General features: G+C 36.6%; 1 protein-coding gene across 11 annotated transcripts in view; it reads right to left on the bottom strand.

The window, feature by feature from the left end:
- Positions 1-25,118, bottom strand: part of LOC134792614 (disintegrin and metalloproteinase domain-containing protein 11) — a 721,926-nt gene that overhangs the window by 181,104 nt on the left and 515,704 nt on the right. For all 11 annotated transcript variants that reach the window (XM_063763848.1, XM_063763854.1, XM_063763849.1 and 8 more), the window contains one exon: positions 7,815-7,884. In XM_063763848.1, the coding sequence (XP_063619918.1) occupies positions 7,815-7,884 (70 nt within the window). The remainder of the gene's footprint in view (positions 1-7,814; positions 7,885-25,118) is intronic.

The raw sequence follows: 25,118 nt of genomic DNA on the forward strand, positions 1-25,118 counted from the left end.
ATTAAATCATAGTTTATTTATAAATTTTAATGACGTGTTCACGTTGTAATTCGTAAACAAGGCTTTTTTGTAAATGTTTTTCAATCAAAATATGATGGTCTAACTATAACTCGGATAAAATGCTTTATTTTATTTTTTATTTTATTTATTTATCATGTTGGTGTAACTACAACATATTTTTCAAAATATTGAACATGTTCAACGGCATCGACCTTGTACGGTGATCGGTAACAATTTTGACACATTTTCGTAGAATTATAGCGTAAAGTTCCAATCTCTGGATTCGCAGAACGAAACCTTACAAAACACCGGACTAAAAAAATGGACAACCGCTGCCGCACTGCAGTTACTTTGAGAATAAAACTTTTAATCTGGACCATCATTTTGTTTGCAAAAAGACTGTGGGCTTGCAATTAAAACCGGCAGACTTAGCGGGTTTAATTAAAGTTGTCGCAATCGATCTGCTTTAGAAGCAGGTAGGGTAGGGTTTGACCTACTGTAACAAGTACCTACCTACCACTTTTGTTTCGGTTATGTTATAGCACATTAGTAAATTTTAATAACTGTAATAGTCCTCTTGGAGAATGAATTTGGGAATAATATTTTCAATAAGAAATGAATCACAGAAAACGCGGTTTTCTGTGAATTCACTGAATAAAGATCCTGTAAAAAGTTATGCGAGGTCATACAAAAAGTTAAACGAAAAGTGGGTACATCAACTTAAAAAGTTCCGTTTACCTTCTTTGGTGAAAGATTAGATCTTTTGGTTGCAATCTCTGGAGGCCGAGCGTTTACTCAGTAACCAAATTAACAGTTCTCGACCCCATCGCGTAGGTATATTATAATCATGTAAGCAAATTCTCCAAAACGTATCTCAAGCATACCGAAAGGACCAGCCACAGCGAACCGAAAAGACAATCAACCTAATGAAACTCGCATCTCGATCGTCCCAAACTTGGCTGCAATAATCCCAGTTAAAGCCCATAATCGCGGAGTTATTGAAAAACAATCAGACCAGCGCATCGGCCGTCTTAATCGGGGAGTTCTTAAGCCAAGTTCTGATACGAAAATTTCCACGAAACTCAATTAGGACCTTCTCAACACTTTAATTGTCTTGCTGATGAATTGGCCAAGTTCTATCGACGTCCGGAATGATTGGCCGGAGGACAGGACGACAGGTCTGCAATGAGCGATGGATAAACTTTTAATTATTGGATACGTTTTAGGTTCGGGTGAAGGTTTATGAAAAATTGAATTAAGGTTTGAGTACCAGGTGTCGTTTAACTTTGAGTGAAATCTGTTTAAGATTGGTTTGATCGAATTTGTTTAAGAAATTAGATATACAGTTTCATCGGCCTAAATTGTACGTTAAATATCTGCTTCCTCAGTCAACGATTTTAGGCTTTACATGTTATCGTTAAAAATCAATCATAGTCAAACTTAATCTTAGGACAAGTACGCATTATTTCAGGATGCTACTTATTTTTATTGCTACTTAGTTTTGTTGTTGACAGACATCGTCGGGTGTAAGCGTTCTTCGGAAACGGTTAATGATTAACCTTTAAGTTAATTTGTATAATTAAGGATAATGGGCATTTTTGACTAGAGAGTATATTGCAACTATCACGAAATCTTTTACACATTCCAGATTGCAGAACTCCATTAAATTTAAAAATTATTGACCATTAATTACATCGTTCATACTTATTCTTAATATACCTACCTTCCTACACGGTGTTTTAATTTTTTTAGATGATGTTTTTTTAATGTGTGTATCATTACTAGGACTTTGCGACTTAAAAAAAGCCTTTAAAATATACAAAGTTAGGGTAAGATACCACGCTTGCAAACACAACATCCCTCACTGGAATTGATATGAAATGTAACCCCATTTTCTGTGACAGTCGGGGGCGAGATTAGCCGATTCTGGTCCACACACGGTCTATCGATAAAACTTCAAAGATGCGGGAAAGGAGGCAATCTCTTCGCTCCTGTGCCCTTGTTACTGCTTTGAGATTTTATATTCGAAGTTATAGGTACGAGTATGTTTACAACATTTGTTATCTACAGTTGTTAATTATTATTATTATTGAGAGCCCACTGTGTCCCACTGCTGGGCAAAGGCCTCCCCCCTCTTTTTCCACTCGTCTGTATTTAGATATCTGGCCAGCCTCTCAAAAAGGAGTCCAGGTTATCGAGGTCTACCGTCTCGGCTCCTCGTTTGGGATCGTGGGACTATATACATATTAAAGTCACTTAGTCTTTATTATTTTTTCGTTACTCCTTCTGTAATAAAAATCGTTGGGAGTTGCAAGTGTTCATAACTAAAGGCCTGTTTACATTATTGATTAGTGTTAAAGGCGAGTTCACACATTTGCTTCTTATGTGGCTAACGTGAACTTGCACTGAACACTTTATCTAACGAATGTTAAAACATAGATACCTTAGAAATTAAATTGATTTTTATCGGGATATTTATAAGTATGCGTTAAATATAATATGAAATATCCGACGAACAGAGTAAGCAATATTTCCATCAATAGCAGTTCAACATTGATGACCGATAACTTTTATGGATCTATAGATATTCATCGGTGAAATAATTGATGCAATTATACTATAACTACAGAATGCCACACTAGTTGCTATACTTAAACAAGACTATCGGTGTACAGTAATTGCTTGAAAGCTCTCCTAAATGTGTAAATAAAAAAAAACGATCACATTCACGGAATTTAAATTTTTAGCGACTATTCTTTCAACCTACGTTCACGTAAAGCTAAAATTGTATCACCGTTCATTTTTATCGAAAAACATTCAAGTATAGCTACTTCATATAACTAAGAAAATGTGCACTGAATAAAATGGACCAAGTTCGCAGCATGACGGCGAAAACATCCGCCACACTAGAGACTTCACAATACAATGTTGTGAGAAATAAATGTGTTGAAAACGGAGATGAGGACACTTTGACTGTAACCGTTTTTACTGAAGCACATTTAACAAGACTGTTAAGTGAACTGGTGAATATTCCTATTCGAAATAAGTTTTTTTTTTAAGTATCTTATAATCCGGGAATTGTTTTTAAAGCTTTGGAAATGAAGCTTTTTATGTAGTCGCATTACCAGAGATATTGCGAAAAATAAATATACGTATCTAAATAACTAAACAAAGTTTTAGCTTTTCTTATTAATGTTTACAGTATGTAATCTACCAAAACAATTTGTCATTAGAAAAAGATGAGAAATTTAAAATGTAACTAAATATATGGGAAATAATAATTATTATATTACCTAACTAATAAATATATACGGATGTGGAAAAGCTTTTCTGTATATAGTCTTTGATTTTAATTTTCATAGGCAAAAACAACTTGCAATCAATATGACTGTATTCATATTTAATTGCTGTTTGAAAGTTAATTTTAAATCTCCAAAAAGGAATAATCACAGACGATCCCTAAGATAAATTAGAAACATTTCTACGAAACTCGATGGAAGGTTCTAATCAAAAGTAGGGACAAATATATTGAATTCCAACGTACTTGAGTACAAAATAATTATACTGTCGAATGGAAAATGTATACAAGTAATAAGAGAAGGATCCTCGTATAATTTTAATTACACGCTTTTGAATGGTCGCCGTATTAACCGGTATTTTTATTGCCTTATAAATTTTAGGGCGTAATTACTAATTATAATTAATAAAGGCAGGCGCGCAGAAAGGTACGATAAGATGCGAAAATGCTGATCTGAAATAAATGTCAAATACAAATAAAAAGGGGTAAGAGAAACTTACTTACTTTTTCTCGGGGCAAGAGAAATCGTATGAGAAAAGTCCTTCTGCGTAAGCATTTTTATTATTGTTAAGTTTATTTTATGAATAATGCACTCATTTGATTTTTAGTAAGAATTTCGTTTTAGGGTTCCGTACCCAACGGGTAAAAACTATTACTAAGACTCCGCTATTCGTCTGTCCATCCGTCCGTCCGTCCGTCTGTCTGTCACCAAGCTATATCTCATGAACCGTAATACTAGACAGTTGAAATGTTCACAGATGATGTATTTCTGTTGCCACTATAACAACAAATACTAAAAATAAAATAAAATATATATCTAAGTGGGGCTCCCATACAACAAACGTGATTTTACTGCAGTTTTTTGCGTAATGGTACGGAACCCTTCGTGCGCGTGTCCGACTCGCAATTGGCCGGTTTTTTTTAATATCTCTAACTGTTTATTTTCCCTACTATAATATCTATTGCCTTATAGTTTCTATTTATTATTATAACCCCACCAAATTTATGGTGTACCTAAAGGTAGGTATGTCAATTCTGAGCTGCACTTAGTTTTGATTTATGAATTAAGTTGTTTTTTGAATGAAAAACTATGTCTACCATAAGACAAAAAAAAAAGAATCCTGTAGTAATGACAGGGCAATTGGCGTTGCCACTATGATTCGCTATTTCTAGGGCTGTCTTAAGGATTAAGTAATTGTATACTTATTCTTATGTATTATAAGTATGTACGTATATTCATATTTCCCGTATGTATATTTTCTCAGTCTTTGACGCTTCGTATTCAATCAAGGAACCCCATAAATAATGTTTACATACGTAAACAAATATTGAATCTTCCTACACGTTTTAACATGAGAAAATGACGTTTGAGCTAAATGAAATATGTAATAAAAATAAATGGACGTGCGGCTGAATCGAGAACTTGGCTACGCCTTTGATGGTGCATATTATTTTAGTTTTGCATGTCATTTATCATTTGTATCCCTATTTGCATGTTTGTATCATTACGAATCACTTTTATTAAAGTCGGCAGCAGCCGCAATTTTTACAAACTATTATAATTTAATTTGCAATGTATTTATGTACGTTCAAGTCAAATCTTGCAATCTAAATTGGATCTACTTCCGAATAATAGGAATTGAACTGAAAATTCATATTAAAATAAGCTGAGATCAAATCAATTGATAAAATGATCATCAATATGACGTAGTAAAAAACAATCAACATGTTTTAGGCCACCCTGTAATATTTATACGCAATATATACTGATAGTGTATCAATAATTTGTTGAGTAGCCTATTTTGTGTCCTACTGCTGTGTGTGTGTGTGTGTGTTTTTGTGTGTAGTAAAAATTAAATAAATTATATAGTTACCGCTTAATTTCAATTTCAAAGCAATCACTACACTATTATTCTTACTAACAGTGTCAGGTCCGCCTATGCTCAGTCCATATTTCTCCATTACTCCGATATTGCAAGTTATGCCAAGCGAATAGACTACCTCCTATAAATCCCGCATTATGAAACCTATACGAAAACTCGAGGTGATCAGGAGGCATACTAATAAAGTTCTATACCACCGCACCGATGCGTTGCATCTCACTCACTTGTAGGAGTTGTAGGTATACTTAAACAGCTCAAAATTACTGTTAAACCATTTTTGATGTACTCTTTAATTTAAACATGAACATGCAACTGAACTGAGCGTTTGCGCTCCTATACTTAATTACTATGGGAGCGAAGATAATGCGCTTACTATTACCTCTCATGTCGAATAATTATAGTCCCTATGACAGTTCATTTTTTAAATAGCGTAGATGTTTTAGAAGTTTAGTACATTAATTTATTTTCAAATGTATTATTGTAGTAATACAAATACGGTAAAATATATATCTTAAATTATTTTTTAAATGAATCCCAAGCAAATGAGACTTGTAAGGACTGTCATACGGACCGTCATTTGACGCGAGAGGTATACAAACGCGGGTTGTTTTAAATGCTCAATCTACTGGTGAAGTAAGTGATCAACGAAGCATTTTGAATTTTATTGCAAACAGCTAGTTCCTTGAGTAAATATGCATGTTATGTTTGAGCTCCGCCAGTTCTTTGTGCAATTTTCTTTACCACGCCGTGCTGTGCGTATTTACATTTTGCATGAATAATGTTTCAACTTTCAAGCACTTACCCGTGCGAATTTCAATATTATAGATTTCTTTATGTAAGTTCAAAACTTTATATGTAGATTGTTATCTAGTTCTAAAGGGAAAGTTGTGTGGAACACCCCAAATTTTAAAAGAGCAACTTGCAGTATTTTGGGAGGATTAAATTAGGTAGAGTTAGACCAAGATAAGTCTGCAACGATTTTGATAGCATACGCAGTGCAAGTGTTATTTATAATAATTTCATAATAAAATGACGTTTTATAATACTTGCACGGCGTGTGCTATTAAATCGTCGCAGACTTATCTTGGTCTAACTCTACTTATAGGTACCTACGGATTTTTTAAGTTGAAAAACATTTTACTTTAATCCGTAAACATTTCATTATTCTTTTATGTTAACAGTAACAGATAAAGCTACCATTACAGGTTGGCCCAAAAATAGTTATCTTGACAAAGATTTCTTACTGTGCATATTAATTAATTTTTTTAAGAGCTTATATTATAGTGTAGTGTACTGCTGGGCAAAGGCCTCCACCTTAGACTTCCAATATTGATGATAATTTTAACAAACGTTTGCGTTTGTGTATCAAAGCTGAAGGAGAATATTTGGAAGATAATACCTATCCTACGTTATGTTTCAGTAAAAAAAATGCAGTTTTGTTTTTTTTTATTAAATAATGTAAAAGACGTGTATAAGTACTAAAGGAAAAATGTTCTTTAAAAAAATTGTCAACGTATTTTTGGGCCAGCCTCTAAACTCTAAAGTAATAAATAATATTTTGTTCCTATTCATTCATTTATATTTTATCACAAATATTTTAGTGTTTTTTTGTGGATTATTAGAAATAATATGCCGAAGAACCTTTCAACAACAAGGTTCTAGCTAAGTTCAGTGTTCTTGTAAACTAGTGAGGTTATAAAATCTGTACAACCCCACTAACGGCTAGAGGTTCACGCAGACGCTCATAGTATTTTATCTAAACTGCAGTTTTCTTTCCACTTTGCCGGGAAGCAATCTATTTACAGCACTTAATCTCGGTGCAAGAGTTTTGTTGCCCACGATTAAAAGTTTCTGCATAAATCGCGCTAGATGGCGCTTTACGATACTGCTATGTGGAGACTCACTCTTGTAAGTATCCCGTGTGGAAGGTAAAAGGTGAAATTGTTTTAAAGACTTGTGCATTTACTGTTATAGTTTAATAGGAATGAAAGTTTTGTATAAAATATACAATGCAAGTATAGTATATAAAGTTAGGAAACACTGAGGAATATATTCCTATGTTATGTCAAATATGAGATGGCGTCAGGAGAAAAATACCTTATAAATAAAAATATAAAATATGTGAATACATTTTTATATGGTATTTTCATGTGTTCACATCTGCAAACCTAAATGAAATCCTCGCCCACGTGACGTGCCCGACGCCATGCACCCGGCGGGGACAAATGGGGATACACCACGAAGAGCCCTCATTAATTTAGCAAGTGTACTGAACTTAAGTAATATACAGTTACTAATCAAAACACGTTTCATAAGTAAATACTGTGGCAGGTGATTGATAACCAAAGAGGAAAGTGTTAATTTGAAATTCTATAAACTTCTTTGTATGTTGAAGCCTAAAAAATGTGATAAATTAAAACTAAAAAAAAAACTACTTTTCATTATTTTAAAAGCATGACAATTAATTGAGGGGCTTAGTTTAGGGAAAATGTATGTAAAACATTGATTTTGTATTACCAATTTGAAGTCAACCCGTATGTACTAACAATGAAACTATTAAATAAGGAATCATAAATTTTTGTAGGGACTTGTTAAGTTTTATGCCATATCTACACAATAGTTAAATAACTTACTTGTCTTATTTCAGTTTCAACGCCGTTGGACAGGAAGTGTGTTTGTTTCAGGTTAGGTGCTAGCAGTTGCCTGTGGACAAATGAAAAAAAGTTAGTATTTGAATAACATAGACCTAATAAATACGCTAGATGACAAGTTGTTGTCATAGTATCAGTTGATCACTTCGAGCAACACCGGGAAGGGAGACGGCATTCGTAATATTTTTTTCCCCTCTGCCGAAGCATAGGTACAAACTGTACCTATGGCGGTGCGTGATGTGACTCGTCCGTACACAAAAAGAGATCGAGGTGTGCAAGATTTGTATTTGTCGTGTGTCATTTTCTATGTATTTGTGTCGTCATTACAGATTGGTTTTTGTATGTAGTGAGTGAGAAGTGCGACTGTGTGCTCGCTTCCCCCGAAAAAATGGCAGAATGATTTTTACGGTAAGATATCGCTTGGGCTCCTCCCTTCCGACATGTCGGAAGCCGGTGTTGCTCGAAGGTTAATCAGGTTTAATTTTTTGAGGACAAAATGTGTATAATATGGGACCCATGGCATTAAAACAATACAAAAATCAGACAAGATAGTAAATCTGGCAATTATACTCTACTGAAACGCTCCAACAATACGGGGAGTGACCGTGACGTCACTGTCACTGAGATCCCGTCTTGAAGAATGGATTTTGTTTTGACGGTAAAATATTATTGTTACTTTAGTGTTAAATTTATTTCTTTGCAAACCAAGAGGAATAATCAATTGAAATATATTTAATTTTTGTTATAACTAATATTCACACGCTTCCACTAAAATTAAGACGAATGTTATTTGCCGATTAATATTTTGGATCCAACAAATAGGTATAATTTACAATGTAACACACTTAAATTCTTTTTCATGACAAAGAAATTAAACAATATTATATGATATATCTTCTGAATATCCTAATAAAGCTCGAATTGAGAACAAATCTTATTAAATTGTATTGTACAAAACGTCGGGCGTTTCTAAAATTAAATTTTGGCGAGAAATCCGAAATCCGCTATTACTTAAATTCAGCCAACAAACAGTTTTGTTATAATTTGTTGCCTGCGGAAAGTTTGGGCTTTAGAGCTATTTTCAGCCATTTATAAGCCCTTGTGGCGAATTCAGGTTTTTAAAATGTGATATTTGATCCGAATTGCACCGATACACGTATAAGTGCGAGCGAGATGCATTGAGGTTTCTCTTCTTCTTTGATATGGCTTCTTGACCGAGTGATCACGGTAGTGTGGTCGTCATATCGAGCTTAGTGGCCTGCTATTGTGAAGCTCCGTTTTTCTTGTGCATTCACGTAAAGGAATATCAAGGGATTTTTTACATTTAATTATAGGATCGAAAAGCAGTAAACTGGCGGCCCACCACTCACGGGTCGATGCGATAACCGGTAAACTGTCGGCCACCAGTGAGTGGTTAATGAAACTGGAAAACTGACATTCTTCCGAAGTTTCATGAGGTCTGGCCAAATGTATAAACATTATTATAATTTAATTGCTATATTCAAATAGCGTATTTAACGCTGATTGGAACGATATGTGATTTAGTAGACTTTCAAACCTAGAAGAGCTTAACTCGACAATTTTGTAAAATTCTCTTAATCTGCGCTGACCACCCATCGGGGCCCCGCCACGTGACTGCTTTTGCGCAAATCCGCGACGCCACTTGACTACTTTTCGCCTTTTCGCTGGCGCCACTTGAAGGGTTATGGAATCAACTGCTGAGGTTTTCCCGAGGAACTATAAAATATGGTTCTTAAAATGTTTTGTGTTGTTGTTGTGTTGTATTGTTGTTGTTGTTGTAAAATATTGTCTTGTGTGTTGTTGTTGTGTGTTGTTGTAGTGTTGTGTTAAAAGTATTGTAGTATTGTAGCTAACGGCTATATCCGAAGTTGAAGGCATCCATATACTGCTACCCTTACTATGGTCGGCAGTAAGCTTGTTTGCCATCGACTTGGTATAAAAATAAATCACTACTCAACGATCAGTTAACCCCTCGGGCGGCATTGAGATCCGTTCCGGAAAATTCGGAATATTCGTTTACCTTAACTATAGACACTCTATGGATTCGTATCTCTGTACTGTGACGTGTTAAAAAAAGTGATGATAATACGTTTGATTTTGAGTAGTAAATTGAAAGGGAGATAGTTGTATAATTAAATTAATATCAAAACAAAATTGTATATTCCAAAACGGAATGCACTCCTCTGTTCGTTATCTGTGCCACGTCAGTAATTTGCTAAAAGGTTTGTAAATCGATCATGCTTTTCGGTGCTTTCACCGTTTTTGTTTTATGGGAAGATAAACCTAGCCCTAGGACGAAATGCTTTTTTCAGTAACGTTAACGTGGAAATTTGATTTTAAATTACTAAGTTACTTGAAGATCAGGATGGTTTAAAAATTAAAAACTTTGAACACAATTTTTACACAATGGTTACATTGCAATAAATTTCTTTAGAGACAACTAGTTTTGTTTAATGGTTTAAAAATGTATTTCAGAGAAAACTAGTTTTTACTAGACGATGCACGTTACGCAACAATTTTTTTTTTCTAGGTAAAATTAATGTAAAGTCGGTAGTGATAACGATTTTTCCCTAATCCCTTTAGGCCAATTTCCAGCTTGCTGGGAATTAATTCCTGGAAAAAAGCTAATTTGATTGGCCTATTGTCAAAACTAATTTTATCTCGAATTAATTTTGGATAAGGATTTTCAGCGAGGCCTTACGGAAAACTAGTTTTAACTAGTGAAAACCCGTTTTAACTAAAAACAGGTTTTTACGGTGAAATTTATATCTTGTCTTTCAGCTGACAGATATAGCATTTAATCGATTGATATCAGTTGCTTTATATTTTAAATTGAGTTATTTATTTACCACGACTCATTTTGCAACACTGAAATATTCCATAGACTTGAATTAATACAGCGTTGAATGGCGTCCTCTCACAATGATTCAGTCCTATTACCGCAGATGCAGAGGTTATTATGGAAAATGGGGGCCAAACTAACGCTGTTCTGAAAACAATGGGGTTTAGTAATCATATTCGACAAGCAACCAGCGGTTTTCGGTGGTTCAAGTGAAGGCTTAACGCGGGAAAGTAGTAACCAGGCTAAACCTCAAGCTAAAAACACATCGTGTTTTCAACAGTCGACTTCAGCTATTATTATTTTGAAGTTGAAGATTTGTGATTTAAGTGAGTTAAAGGCAAGCTTCGGTGTCCAATGGTATTAGGTAGGTATTAGGTAGGTACCTACTTATGTAGGTATTGGGTTTGGTAATGGCGACTTTTAAGGAAAACTTGACATACAAAAATGTATTGTATGAAGTCTATTTTGTATCACATGTAATTACAACTAGTACATTTTGTGTCAAAAATGTATTAAAATGGCTGGTCTAAACATTTAAATGGCGAGTAATAATAGGAATACTTCTCACACAAGAAAAACGTAATATAGGTACTTACTTGATATAGGAGTTGAATGCTGACAACGCATAAGCTGTCCTATACTCTTGATGTTTGTTCGACAGAAGTGGCTTTTTTCAGAAATGTGTTTGACCCATAATCGCTACCCCACCCGCTTCAGCTTCTGCCTCAAATCAAATAGCTTTAGCTCATTTATAGTGCTTTTAGCGCCCTCTGGCGTGTTCATGAATACATTATGCGTATATGCCGCTGTAAAACGATCCGTATTAATTACCAGTTAAAGTTGTTATTCGGCTGTGTCAGGATTTGTAAACTTGACGGCTCTCATTGTCTAACGTTGCATGGACGTCATAGTGCGGATTTGTATTTGTGTGATCCTGTTTCAATAGTTATGAGGTTTTTAGTTAGGCTGATGTGTGCTCACTGCTCGGAACATAATGATTATGCGTACTATGTGTTTACTGTTTAGTATATATATTGTGTGAGCATTTCTCAAAAAGTTTGTACATTTCGATCACATCTTAGATTTCTATAAAAATTGGTATGCTGGTAAAGTACATGAAGCTGAACAACTTCCACCATATTTCCCAAAATGTCCCAGAAACTTTCTATGAAACATTCCTTTTTTGTAACCAGATTTCCTTACACATTTGGTAACAAAAAGGAATGTTTCATAGAAACTTTCTGCGACATTTTGGGAAATAATTATGGTGGAAATTGTTCAGCTTCATGTACTTTACCAGCATACCAATTTTTATAGAAATCTAAGATGTGATCGAAATGTACAAACTTATCAAACTACACAACGGGACTTAATCGCGTACTTAAGTTTTAAGATTTACCTCCGACGTTTCGAGGACGGCGTTGTCCCCGTGGTCTCGGAGAAGACTGGCTCAAGTTGACATCAACATCTTCTACCTTGACTTCTTTAACTTGAGCCAGTCTTCTCCGAGACCACGGGGACAACGCCGTCCTCGAAACGTCGGAGGTAAATCTTAAAACTTAAATACGCGATTAAGTCCCGTTGTGTAGTTTGATAATGTTTAATAATCGTGAAAGTTTAAATCAGTGTGCATGATGTACAAACTTTTTGAGAAATGCTCATGTACCTATACGAATAGGTACACCTTATATTTTTATATATTCACCTATGCATGTAATCTGTATAAATTGATTGTACAAAAGTTATTTCGTCTGTTTTTCTTTCAATTAAAAAATATTTACTAATTATTTAAAACTTATTCACATTAACATACCGTCTTAAAAAAAGACCAATCAAACTTATGTAGGTACCTACATTGCACAATGTTTTACATGAATAACCTTCTTATTGGGGCTTAACGTACGTCACATAAAGACTTTGAACAGGGAAGACATTCTAATTGCTTACACAATCGAAGGCGTTGATCGACTAAGAAAGCGTGATCTTCAATCACAAATAGTTGTTTGAGATCCCTAGGTCACCTTTAAATGGTCGGTTCAAGAACTCAACTCGCCCAGGCTCGCGACAGCGATGGGAACACAAGGAAAGCTTACAAGTTTGAAAGCTACGAACATCCCAATAACTCGCACGTGTGAAACGCCCTAATACTTGTTCGCTTGTTGTTCGTATGTGCTGGCTCTTATAATATATGGAATTTAAATTTTATGAACACAGAACGGAGATTATGCTGTGGTACGTAGGTAAATATGGGAGCTGGTGAGATATAGCTTGTGCTTCTAAATTTGGCATATGGAACGCTTGATTTTATCACGATTCGTTTTACGTGAGATGAAGGTGAAGCAATGGTGTTGACAGTTGCTAGACATATTTTAGATAGTCACTAGACGTAATCAGCTAAAGGCGACGTTCGGATGTCAACTGCAGCTGCATTACCGTTGCAGCGTCATTGTTGCCGCCGACGTATCTGTCAATTTGATAAAATTAGTGTCGAAACGAACGTCATAATCGCGGCAGCAATGCGGCGGCGAACGTCATTAATTTTATCAAGAAAAACGACAGATACAGCGGCGGCAGCAACGACGTTGCCACAGTAACAGCTGTAGTTGAAATTCGAACGTCACCTATATAATAGCCTATAGGGCACTCTATCCAGCAGTAGATCGCATAGCCTGCCGTCAATCAACAGTTACTTGCAATTTTATTCGTCCGTCCACCATATTGAGGACCTATGTACCTTGTGAGCCGATTTGTGTTAAATGCTCAAATGCATCACAATATAAAGGACATGGGTTCTAGACAGTTCAGGGATCAAAATAGTCATTGGCTGTATGTATCGTTTTTGCAAAAGCGACCTTAATAGTTCATGAAGTAAGGTAGGTTTTCCAATAGAACGCTGTGTATAATTGCATGTTAGACCCGTGATGTCATGTAACTCGATCAAAGCAGACAATTTTACGCTTCACGATTGGATGCTCAAAGTTTTTCGTGTAACACAGTGTAGTAACTAAGTACAGTTTGACATGACATTAAGAGGATAGTGGACGACCGCTTCTCCATACAAACATAGTCCTCATTTTCCTCCTTGGATATTGACATTATGGAAAATATGTTTACGCAATTTATTGTATATTAAGAGGAGGAGGAGGGTAAGCGGAAACTTGGCGAGCAACTCCTCCGATACAAAGATGTTTAGAAACGGCACATGAAAAGATGCAACATCGAGCCCTCTCAGTAGGAAGGTTTTGCAGCACAGCGTCCAGAGTGACGCAGGCTGGTGCATGACAAAGGGCGCGATTTCGAGGAGCAACGTAAAGTTGACCTCGACGCTAAACGCGATGAGCTGAAAGCACGCCAGCCTGCTTCCATTCACTACCACTATGTGGCTGGTGTTCTCACGTGCCCTCAGTGTGCGCGGGGGTTCACCTTAAAGATCGGCTACGTCAGCTATATTCGGGCGCACGAGCGCCGAACTAACTAGGAGTCGAAGTGGTCGAAATCGGCCGGAAGGATAATTTTTTTGTATATTAACCATAGCTATGCCCTTTCATTTGATTTTTTTCAATTTATATTTTATTTTTGTAAAATTTTAGGAAGCAATAACAAATTTCATACTTGCAGTATTTTAATTTAAAACTAACCTAACCTAACTCTAATAACAATTAAAAAAATTAAACGAAAATTTTTGAGCTTACTGTGTGTCTTAGTAATTTGTGTAAGAATGTCCTATAACATGATTGATTTATTCTCTAAACTTCTATACTCGTTTGTATGTTAATTACTCAGTACTGCGCATAATCTGGACACTAGATTAGCTTAATTTCTCACCGCCGCGTATACCATTACACACGGCCCTCAGATTATTTTCGTAAGAGACTACCTGCTCAGGAATCCATGTTAATTCCACTGCCAGGTCACCACCTAATATGATAATCAACCCATTTCCAATTCAAATAAGGAGCTTATAATGAGAGTGTGGAAGGCGTCTGAATAACATTGCTAGGGATGAGCAAAGTGCTGTTTTGTGCTTTAGTGGGTTAATATTGATTGCTTTGGGAGGGAAATAAAGACCTTTTAGGCTTATTGGAAGTTATTGATTGTTATCATGGAAATCATTAATCTTGAGTACTAAAATTTACCGGTATATTATTACATGGCATCAGATCTGTCCACTGAAAATAAGAGCCATCACAGACTTATTAGAATCTGTTTGCAAATGGAATTTGTGTCACTAAAATACGGTAAACAATAGGGTAGGTGACAAGTTTTTATTTATGATATCAGATGATCTAGTTTGTTTTGAGGATCAAATAACGATGTGGGACCCATTGCATTAACACACGTCACAATCGAGTTGAAGCCGTCTTGAAGTATGGAAAACAAGAAAATTGCGATTTTGGCGGTGAAATATTGCGTTTATGTATATTTTAGTTGCTATACGATGTTTTTTTTTTAATGTAAGGAATGTCACAATCAATAATTATGTCAGAATGTTGAATAATACTACGAAATTCTTGGCGTTGTATATTAATTTAGGTACACTTGAGAACAAATATTTAGATTTGTAAAGCTTGTGAATTCTCCTCGTACACTTAAAGTATTAGTCATTGATCTCCTTTGATCAATAATACAGCAAAATGAACCAAGTCATTATTTACATGTACATATATATTTATGACGCGAGTAATTTATCATTGCAGGAAGATGATAAATGATCGACACACGAACATCATCACTAAGTGGCTTTTTATTAATAATTTACTGGTAGTTTTTTCGTTATTTACCTAAAAAAACATCCGATTTCGTAGTAATAATGTACTATAACAGTTTTGAATGATTCACGGTTAGTTTTACAAGACTTATATCGACCGGGATATGAACCGTGATTACCTTTTGTATTCTTTTCAAGCTCCCGATATTTCGATGATATATTTATTATGATGATGAAGATTTGTGTGTACGAGTAACTGCGTCGAAATATCGGGAGCTCGAAAACAATACAAAAGGTAATCACGGTTCATATCCCGGTCGATGTAAATATACTGTACAATACAATACAAATACTCTTTATTGCACACCTCAGTACAGAAAACAATACAAATAATACAGGAAGAAGAGGTTAAACAACAGGCGGTCTTATCCCTAAAAAGCGATCTCTTGTACTATCTTTTGTATACCATGTTTATCCCAATAAAAATATTTTATTTCATTTCAGTAATTTAGGCTCTTAGTTCTTCTCAACGGGAATTTATTTGGCATTTACAGGCTGCAGCTTTTTAACATTTCAACGACAAAGTACCATAATGACTACTTTCCTCTACACGTAGGTTGTAAACAAGAGTGCAGTCTAGAAGCTCGCCACAAGCTTTTAAATGTCACAGTTCACAGCTGTGATTCTAAACGCGTACCGAGGAACAGTCAAGAACAGAATAATAGCCTCGTGCCACCCACCATACAAAATTATAGCTAAGGAAGCTTGAATCTAGTTGTATTTCTAATTGAAGGGATGTTTACAAAAACAACATAACTGACTACACTGGTTGACACCTGAAACGATTAACAATGTTCTTAAAAAAGTGTCAACCGCTCTAAGCAGTTATGTTGTTTTTGTAAACATCCCTTCAATTGGGTTGAATTTCATTTGTTTAAAATTATATATTTTATCGAAATGGAGCGTACATCCTAATGTACATTGGGTGGCACGAGACGAGGATGGACAAAGAGGCGTATTCTGATTGTATTTAATAACAGGTTTTTAATCTCATGTCCATGTCTAATCCAGATCAAATACATAACATGGTGTTTCGTATAATTTTCTCTTCCGTGTTTGTAATTACGAAAAAATTGCACACACACGTGCACGTGAATTGTAATGCCGGTTGTACACACAAGGCTCGACAGAAAACCGACCCAATCCGAGACGGGTGAGGAGAGGCGAGTAGGCAGCAGTGTGTACACATACCCGTTCTCGGCCTGTCTTGGGTCTCTCGACGGGTGTGTACAGTCGGCATAATTTATTGAATGACGTGTCAGATTCAGATATGGTAGTGCTTGCTATGCATGCCCATCGTATTACGTTACTGGCACATAACGCAATCGAAATGGCATCTATTTTATAATTTCATAGATCCCAAGGTCTCAACAACATTGGTTACCTCAGTTTTGAACTTTCTTTCCCTCGGCAAGTGTTGAAAACAGGGTCAGAGCGGAGCGACCCGTATAGTTGGAGTTCAGGCTGACCCAATAATTTAAAAGGATTGTTTTGAACTGGAAAGCCATTAGGCGATAGGCTTTTGTTTGTATAGACTAAAGAGATGAACATATAATCGACTTTAAGTAACATTGTGCAATTTGGAGGTTCTTACAGTCAAAAATAGTTATTTGTACAACAAGAGATCAAAGTTTGATATTTCATCGAGTGCTTATTTTGAGTCCCGTGCAAGCGAAAGATTCTATAATAGATTCACGAGCGTAGCGAGTGAATCTAATTTAGAATCTTGAGCGTAGTAAGGGATTCAAAAGCGCACGAGATGTAAATAACTTTGATCTCGTGTAGTACACAAAATTTTTCACCCTAAGCAGTGAGAACATACCTAGAGGGACAGAGATAATAGAACCCAAGTATATCGAACTTGTATTAGACCCCGCATGTTGAAATGACATTTGACTATAAAGATCTCTTGAATGACATGTCTCACTCAGTGAGCAAAATGCGATTTTGCTCACTCATGTTGTCTCACTCGGTGAGCAAAATGCGATTTTGCTCACTGAGTGAGACAAAATGACTTAGTGAGCAAAATCGCATTTTGCTCACTGTTTTTAAGAAGCAAAGTACCCTTGTTCGAGCTGCTGAGGTGAAAAAATAATTTCAGTACCATTTCATACTTTGTCACAGTGACCATCAATATGAAAGTCGCTAGGGATCACACTATTGTCACTGTGACAAGGTACGAAATGATATTGAAATTGACCGTACCTACCTTCGGGGTTACTTTTTTTCATCACACCAGGGATTAATTGTTTAAGGTAGCTGGAGTTGCAGGCGTCGATAGGTTACGGTGACTGCTTACCATCAGGCAGGCCGTATGCTTGTTTGTCACCAAAGTGGTATAAAAAGAAAAAAATTGGCTGTTTTACTTGAAACACCTAAACCGTAGTTTTCCCTTGGATTTCAGGTTAATCCTATGGTAAAAAGTGAGGTCACGGGCGCGTGACGCAGATATCGACGCTATATCGGCATTCTAAAGCAAGCGCCACTTTTATACGTGTTAGAGTGAGAAAGATGCTTCATCCTGTAATTGTCATGTCAATAACACGCTCATCATACGCCAACACATTGAATTGATTGATTGATTGATAGGTTGGCAGTCCTCAACTGTGCGTTTCTCCAGAGAGCCTAATACCGCTCTTGCATATTCGAGCGATGGAGAGGCAGAAAAAGAAACTTCGATTTTAGTTTTTCCCGGTAGGGCTTCAGAAACTTCCTACCTCCCACCAGGGCTCGGAAGCGGTTTTTTTTAAATCCCAGAGTAGCCCAATAATTTTAATTATTTTATGCTCTTTCCGTAGGACTGAATCATGTACCTATACGTATGTGTGTGTGTGTAATACGTAATAATACCGGTATTTTTGTATGAAGAATAAACCGGTTCCGAGCCTTGCCTCACACAGCTAAACTGTGGAATGAAATTTCCCTCCCAGTAGTTTTGGACCGATATGACCTTCAAATATTCGAGAAAAGAGCGTAACTCCTATTTTAAAGGCCGGCAACGCTTAAAGCAACGTATTTGCGAATCTCCTGGTATTGCACATGGTTATAATAATTTACTCCGCCTGGTACTCTCTTCCGACCACGTGACTGACACTAGTCTACGTCATCATGCGACAGCGCTATATAATAATATGCGATAGCGCTATATAAAGTGGCAATGTTATTGTGGTATCGTCTTGGGTCGTCCCATTCGTTTTTCGTCAAGTTCTTAAATTAGTCCTATTCTGCTTTCGTCACTCATTGTACATTGAAAGCCACCGACGATTGTGACGAATGTAGAATGAGTGACGAAAGCAGAATAGGACTAATTTAAGAACTTGACGAAAAACGAATGGGACGACCCAAGACGATACCGTTATTGTAACGTAGGCTTGTGGCACTCTGGGAAGAGAAGACCATGTTTTATTAGACTATGGTATTGCAGGTATCCATATGCGACGGTAATTGCTTACCATCAGGCGGTTCGTCTGCTCGTTTGACTCTTATATCAAATTAAAAAGAAATTAACCCAGAGTAGGTATTTGTCCACTCCACTGTGTTATTAAGCTTACCAAATTAGACCCAAAAACCTATTCAACAACATATTTCAATATTTTCATAGCCGCGGGCAGAAACTTTCAATATGTTTCGCAGTTTCAGAGCCCGGGTAAATGGAACCTTGAAAATATCGGTCAGTTATTGGCATTCCGGATACGACATCATAGAGACATTCCTGGAGTATCCGGGAGACAATGCAAGTTAATTGGATTGTCAATAAAGCTTGCCTTTTGAGATATTTTATAGAAATAGTGCTACTGAGTTGCCGTGGGTTGTCGGAGGAAAGGAAGAAGCAATTTAATTATGACTTTAAGAGACTTGTATTATTCAGGTACCAGTACTAACATTTATTATAATTATTTTTTGAGTTAATTTAACTCAGGAAAAAAATGTGATAAACACACAAATAAATGCAGTTACCAAGATTCGAACCCGGGTCCTCCTGCTTCGTAGACAGGGCCACTGCCTTATCAATCATATGTTATAAAATTCGAGAAACGGCAACTAACTTATTCCTTGTCCCACCATTTCTATTCACACTGTTAAGTACTTACTTGTACTTTTACGATCCAGATATAAAAGCCAACCGCACCAGTACCCTACAGACACGCGTCAAAGACGAGTCGGTGACGCGTCAAAATGACGCGCCGATGCGTGACGCCCGCTAATAACGCAGTCACGCAGAACGACGTATGACGCGTTTGATGTTGTAAAATTTGAAGTGGAAATTTTAGTTAAGGATATGGGAATATGGGATGTGGGCATTACGGGAGTTGATAGAAATTAGTGGTATTATTTCTTTTAACGCACGTGTGACTATAAACTAATCACTTGCTGAGCTTATAATTACGAGTATAACGGCGTTAGCCTAGTCGGTCTGCTTACGAAGCACGAGGCCGAGGTCCCGGGTTCGAATCCTGGTAAAGCCATTTATTTGAAAATATATTTAGCTTTAAAGTATATCCAAAATGAGGTCAATTGGTAAAGTTAAAATGGGATAATTTCGAGGAACCGGTTACAATCCAGGGTTTAACCTCAAGACCTCCGGATCGGTAGCCACACGCTTCACCGATTGGCTACTGCTTCAATCAATACAATTATAAGTAGACTGTATTGCCAATTAATTAATTGAATTTCAATTCTGGACTGAACTTAACGAGTGCGGTTTTGTGTTTGAATGATCATTGAACAGTTTAATTTAATAAAAGGTGGTTATAATTATGTGAAACGGTCAATTTAGCGTGAGTCTCCACAAGGTATTTTATAAATCATTTATTTACATAACATATAATATACAGAGGTATTACAGTAACTGTACGAATACTAAACTAAATTAATAACTAGCTTAAATGTAAAATAGGCCCTTGAGCAAAAAAGTCTGAAAGATGTAACTATGGCAACAAGATTCATGAAACATATCGCCGCTATACTTACTCAACCTCGTATCTGCAACACTCATTTGATGACAAAAACACCCGTATTCCGAATGAAAGAAAAGCGACATTTCCATCAAATGATTGTTGCAGATATGAGGTTGAGTAAGTATAGCGACGATATTATACATCGACCCACTACCAGTGGGGAGACAGCCACTCCTCACTTCGGGCAAAGTCGGCTCCGCTCGACTCAGCATTGCTCCGAGCAATTATTAGAGTTGGCACCACTTGACGTCCTTTTGCGTGCACGACCATAGATAAGATAATGACTTGAATTTTTACAGCTCTAAATAGCCGAAAGGGATAGTACCATACATTAGAAAGGGATAATGTAATTCGTCCCTGAATCGCTGTCAAACTTGGGTTATTTGAGTTAGTTACTATTATTTACTTACATATCTGTGCCACTACTTGCTCCACTCAAACCAATTAGCTTCACAATACACATGTAATCACGAACCAACCACAAACACAATTATACAGGGTGTTTGTCGTTGGAGCTAATCTCTGAAACCGACGCCTTGGCTAACCACCCTAAACATAAACTGTGAGCAAATAGCACATGATACTGACATTACTGACCCCCGGAGTCTAAGACTCGTAAACATGCGGACCTTATGTGGATGTACCAAGGTTCAAATTGTATGTTTCTTGTAACAGAATTAATGATTACTGTTATTACACACGTATAGATTGGGTACTAGGACACGTTTGAGAATTGACTTGTTATTGGTACAGAGTAACTTGCATAACAATATTATTGAGAACTGTTCATATTCACTGCTAGTTATTATACACTAGTCCAACGCGTTGTATAACGTGGTATAATTAAACATTATATATTATGCATGTATGTTATGTATGTCGCTTGCTGTAACATCGTTAAACATATGAATAATATGAAGTTATAATATTGTTGAATTCGTCTTTAAATTTACATGAAGTCAAGCCTATTTTGCAGAGACTTAGTGAGAGTGTCCAACTTTGATTTGAAAATGCAAAGATTTTTGATATTTCCTTCTTTAAAAAAAATTGAACCTAAGTCTGCCTTTTCACTGGTGGTGGTAGAGATGAGCGGAGATTAAGAGAAGACGTGCGGGAATTAACCCATAACTAGTAGTGGTTGTAATTCATGGGAGCGGAGAAGACAACCATGCTATTGCTTTATTCTCGCACGTTTCCTCTTATTTCTACTCATCTACGCCTCCGTGAAAAGGCAGCCTCAATACCAATAAGTATATTTACCTATAATTTAAAAGATCTCGAAATTAAAACTGGTTAAGTCTTGAATCGAAGAGAAAACCAACCAACTGGTGAAAAAAAATTATATTTCTCTGTTTGATATGCGCTTCCACACAGATGTTATAAATCCTTTTGATACCTATGAATCTCTGTATATTCATCTTCATCGATATAATGGTTTTAACCCCAATCACATTAAGTCGTATGGTTCAGTGAACCTGTGTTACTTCCACGCTGAGTGACGTCCCTCTCGACCAGCCCACTTTAAAGTCAAACCAACTGTGATTATCAATTTATCCCTGACCATCTACGTTCCGGATCAAACAAGTATTTTATTAATTAACTACTCGTATTCATTACATTAATCAAAGAAATTTCGTTACCTACGTTTGCCTGGCTAGATTTACAGTAAAAATATCTGTTACACGTGAAATGGAAGTGGAAATAAAATGAAATGTATAATAGTAATTTAGTGCCAGTTCCGACTTATTTTAATTTAAAACCACCTCATCATTAGCAAAACCGTAACAAACTACCTCAACGGCATCTACCCGCGTACAATGGAACGCTCCCAGCGCACAAACAAGGTACTACACACGGTAGCATCCGAGCGAAATCATAAACTCACTGCACAAAACACGAATAATAACAGAGTACTCTACAGCGGAAAACGGAACGTACCGAGCACAGACTCAGCAAAAGAACCCAATATTACGCTCCGTACTGCATTTAATAATGTTAACCATACGCAAACGAGGCAAAACTAAAAAAAATGCCATGGACAAAACGAGAAGTTTGAAATTGGAACAGACCGTGTTTTAATTTCGTATGCAATCAAAGTTTGAAGTAATAAGGTTCGTTAGGGCGTAATCTATTTTGAATTTTGTTGAAGAGTGACATGTTGTTATGCTAATAGATTCGGTGAATTTTGCTTTCCTCTTTTCCGTTAATCCACTCAGGTCATGTCTATTATAATAAAGGGAGGAAATGTTTTCTAAAATTTTGTCTTTAATAATTTCCATAATGAATGGTGAAGTATTTTCAGTGTAAAATAGGTCAACGTTATTTATTTGAGGTTTGAATTTATTTTAAAAGTCGCAGCGCTAGTCAGTCTCTATGGGAGTGACGTTTTCATATTATTATAATTTGCTAGGTATGTATTGCAAGTTAGCTGCCGGATCGTTAATCACGACAACTTTAGCGGGGCGTGTTCACCACCGACCTAAACAAGACTCAGCCTAATTAATGCAGGGAATTATTATGTTCTACTATGTTTAGAAGCTTTGAGCACGTAAGTTAAGAGCTGTTTGTGACGTGGCAAATTCGCTTTTTGTAACGTCAAAACCGTCGTAAACAAAAATGGCTTTGTTCGCAAAAAGCTTGTTAATTTTACAGCATCACGCGCTTATGATCGTAATCAGCCAATAGGAGTGTTAGATCGTGACGTTGTGTTTTCGCGACCAATCAGAGCTCGGGGATTGTTGGGTATAAAATAAGAGTTCTGCACGATATTCTGGGACGGATGGAATGAATGATACGGACCGCGGAAATGTTGAACACGGAATGACCATTAACAATAATGTATGAAATAAAATTAATGAGTGCTCAGGTGAGGTTTTGTGTTGCGTTATGGAACCTTACCGCCGCGCCATTATTGCGTAACATATGCGGGTACGTAGTAAGCGTTTTGATTTTACGAACGGCTTTTATTTACATTATATTTATACTTAATAAACGACATATATTTAATAAATTGGCATACCTGAGAATTTGCGGTTTATGTAGCGCAGTTTGGAGATCAATAAAAATGGGGTAGCATGTCTTCCTTCGCACTTATAAAATAAATCTGCTTGAAAAATGGGTTGTTATTTGCCAAAAACACTCAAAGATTATTATGTTTTAACGTAGTGATTTGATTAGGGACAAATGCAAATTAATAGGAACTGAATCTGAATATTGTAGCCTCTCTAACTCGAACAGTTAACCCGTTGCATGTGCAATGCTGAGTATGCCATTTGGTTCAGCAGCCAAAGGCACGTCGTTGACGCATGGCTTCCCTCCGTATCGGCATTCGGCTAGTTAGAATATCTGCGTTGCTATTGTATTGGTTTAGTAAAGAAACGCCGTAAGTTGCAATGAAAAACCTACCAATTTTCAACCTAAACTCAACAATGAAATTTAAAAAGCAGTCCTAGCCTACTCAGCAGCTGCCTACGAAGCAGGAGGTCCTGGGTTCGAATCGTGATGAGGGCATGTATTTATTCCTGAGTTATTATTAGTGGTTTGCTATGTATATAAGATTGTATACATAACTTTATCGTCGTCTCGTACCAACAGCACAAGCTTAACTGAGCTTACTATATTTAAATAAATTGATTCATCACAATAAAACCAACCAGCGTGGCCCGTTTTGTCCGTAATTGTATAATTAGTTTAATGTAGGGATGTACCGACTAGTCGCCGACTAGTCGGGAAAGCCAGTCTATCCGGCCTCATTTGTAGTCGGCGATTAGTCGGCGACTAGTCGGCAAAAATGGCCGATTAGTCGGCAATTTAAAAGTGACAGAAAAACGGGGCAAAAAAAAATTAACAGCAAAAATTTACCATAAGCTTTTCACTTATTTTACCCAAATTCATATTTAGGGTGCTTACGAAAACTTTTGTTCGAATTATTGACCGCTTGGTCACTTTCTTGTCCGATAGTCCGGTCGTCGTATGAAAATAATCTTAGGATTTATTTATTGATTTTATTTTTCAGCATTACTATTTATAATAATTATAATATGACGAATAGCGTGACGAAAGGGGTAGAACGGTTGTTTTTAGGGTTCCGTACCCAAAGGGTAAAACGGGACCCTATTACTAAGACTTCGCTGTCCGTCCGTCCGTCCGTCCGTCCGTCCGTCTGTCACCAGGCTGTATCTCACGAACCGTGATAGCTAGACAGTTGAAATTTTCACAGATGATGTATTTCTGTTGCCGCTATAACAACAAATACTAAAACAGAATAAAATAAAGATTTAAATGGGGCTCCCATACAACAAACGTGATTTTTGACCAAAGTTAAGCAACGTCGGGAGTGGTCAGTACTTGGATGGGTGACCGTTTTTTTTTTGCTTTTTTTTTTGTTTTTTTTTTTATATGGTACGGAACCCTTCGTGCGCGAGTCCGACTCGCACTTGCCCGATTTTTTAAGTGCATCTGAACCGAACTTAGACAAAACTAATGATCCGGCCGACTAGCCGACTAGTCGGCCGACTAATCGGCCATCCTAGCGCCGATTAGTCGGCTAGTCGGCTAGTCGGCCAAATCAATAGTCGGTACATCACTAGTTTAATGTATTCTTGAACTACTACGTTTATTTTACCTAGCTTTTTATTTTATTAATAGGTAATGTGTTTCAATGTACTTCCGTCTATTTATACCATCTCGTAGTTTTT

Source organism: Cydia splendana, chromosome 8 (genome assembly GCF_910591565.1).
Source record: "Cydia splendana chromosome 8, ilCydSple1.2, whole genome shotgun sequence".
Taxonomy (NCBI): Eukaryota; Metazoa; Arthropoda; class Insecta; order Lepidoptera; family Tortricidae; genus Cydia; species Cydia splendana.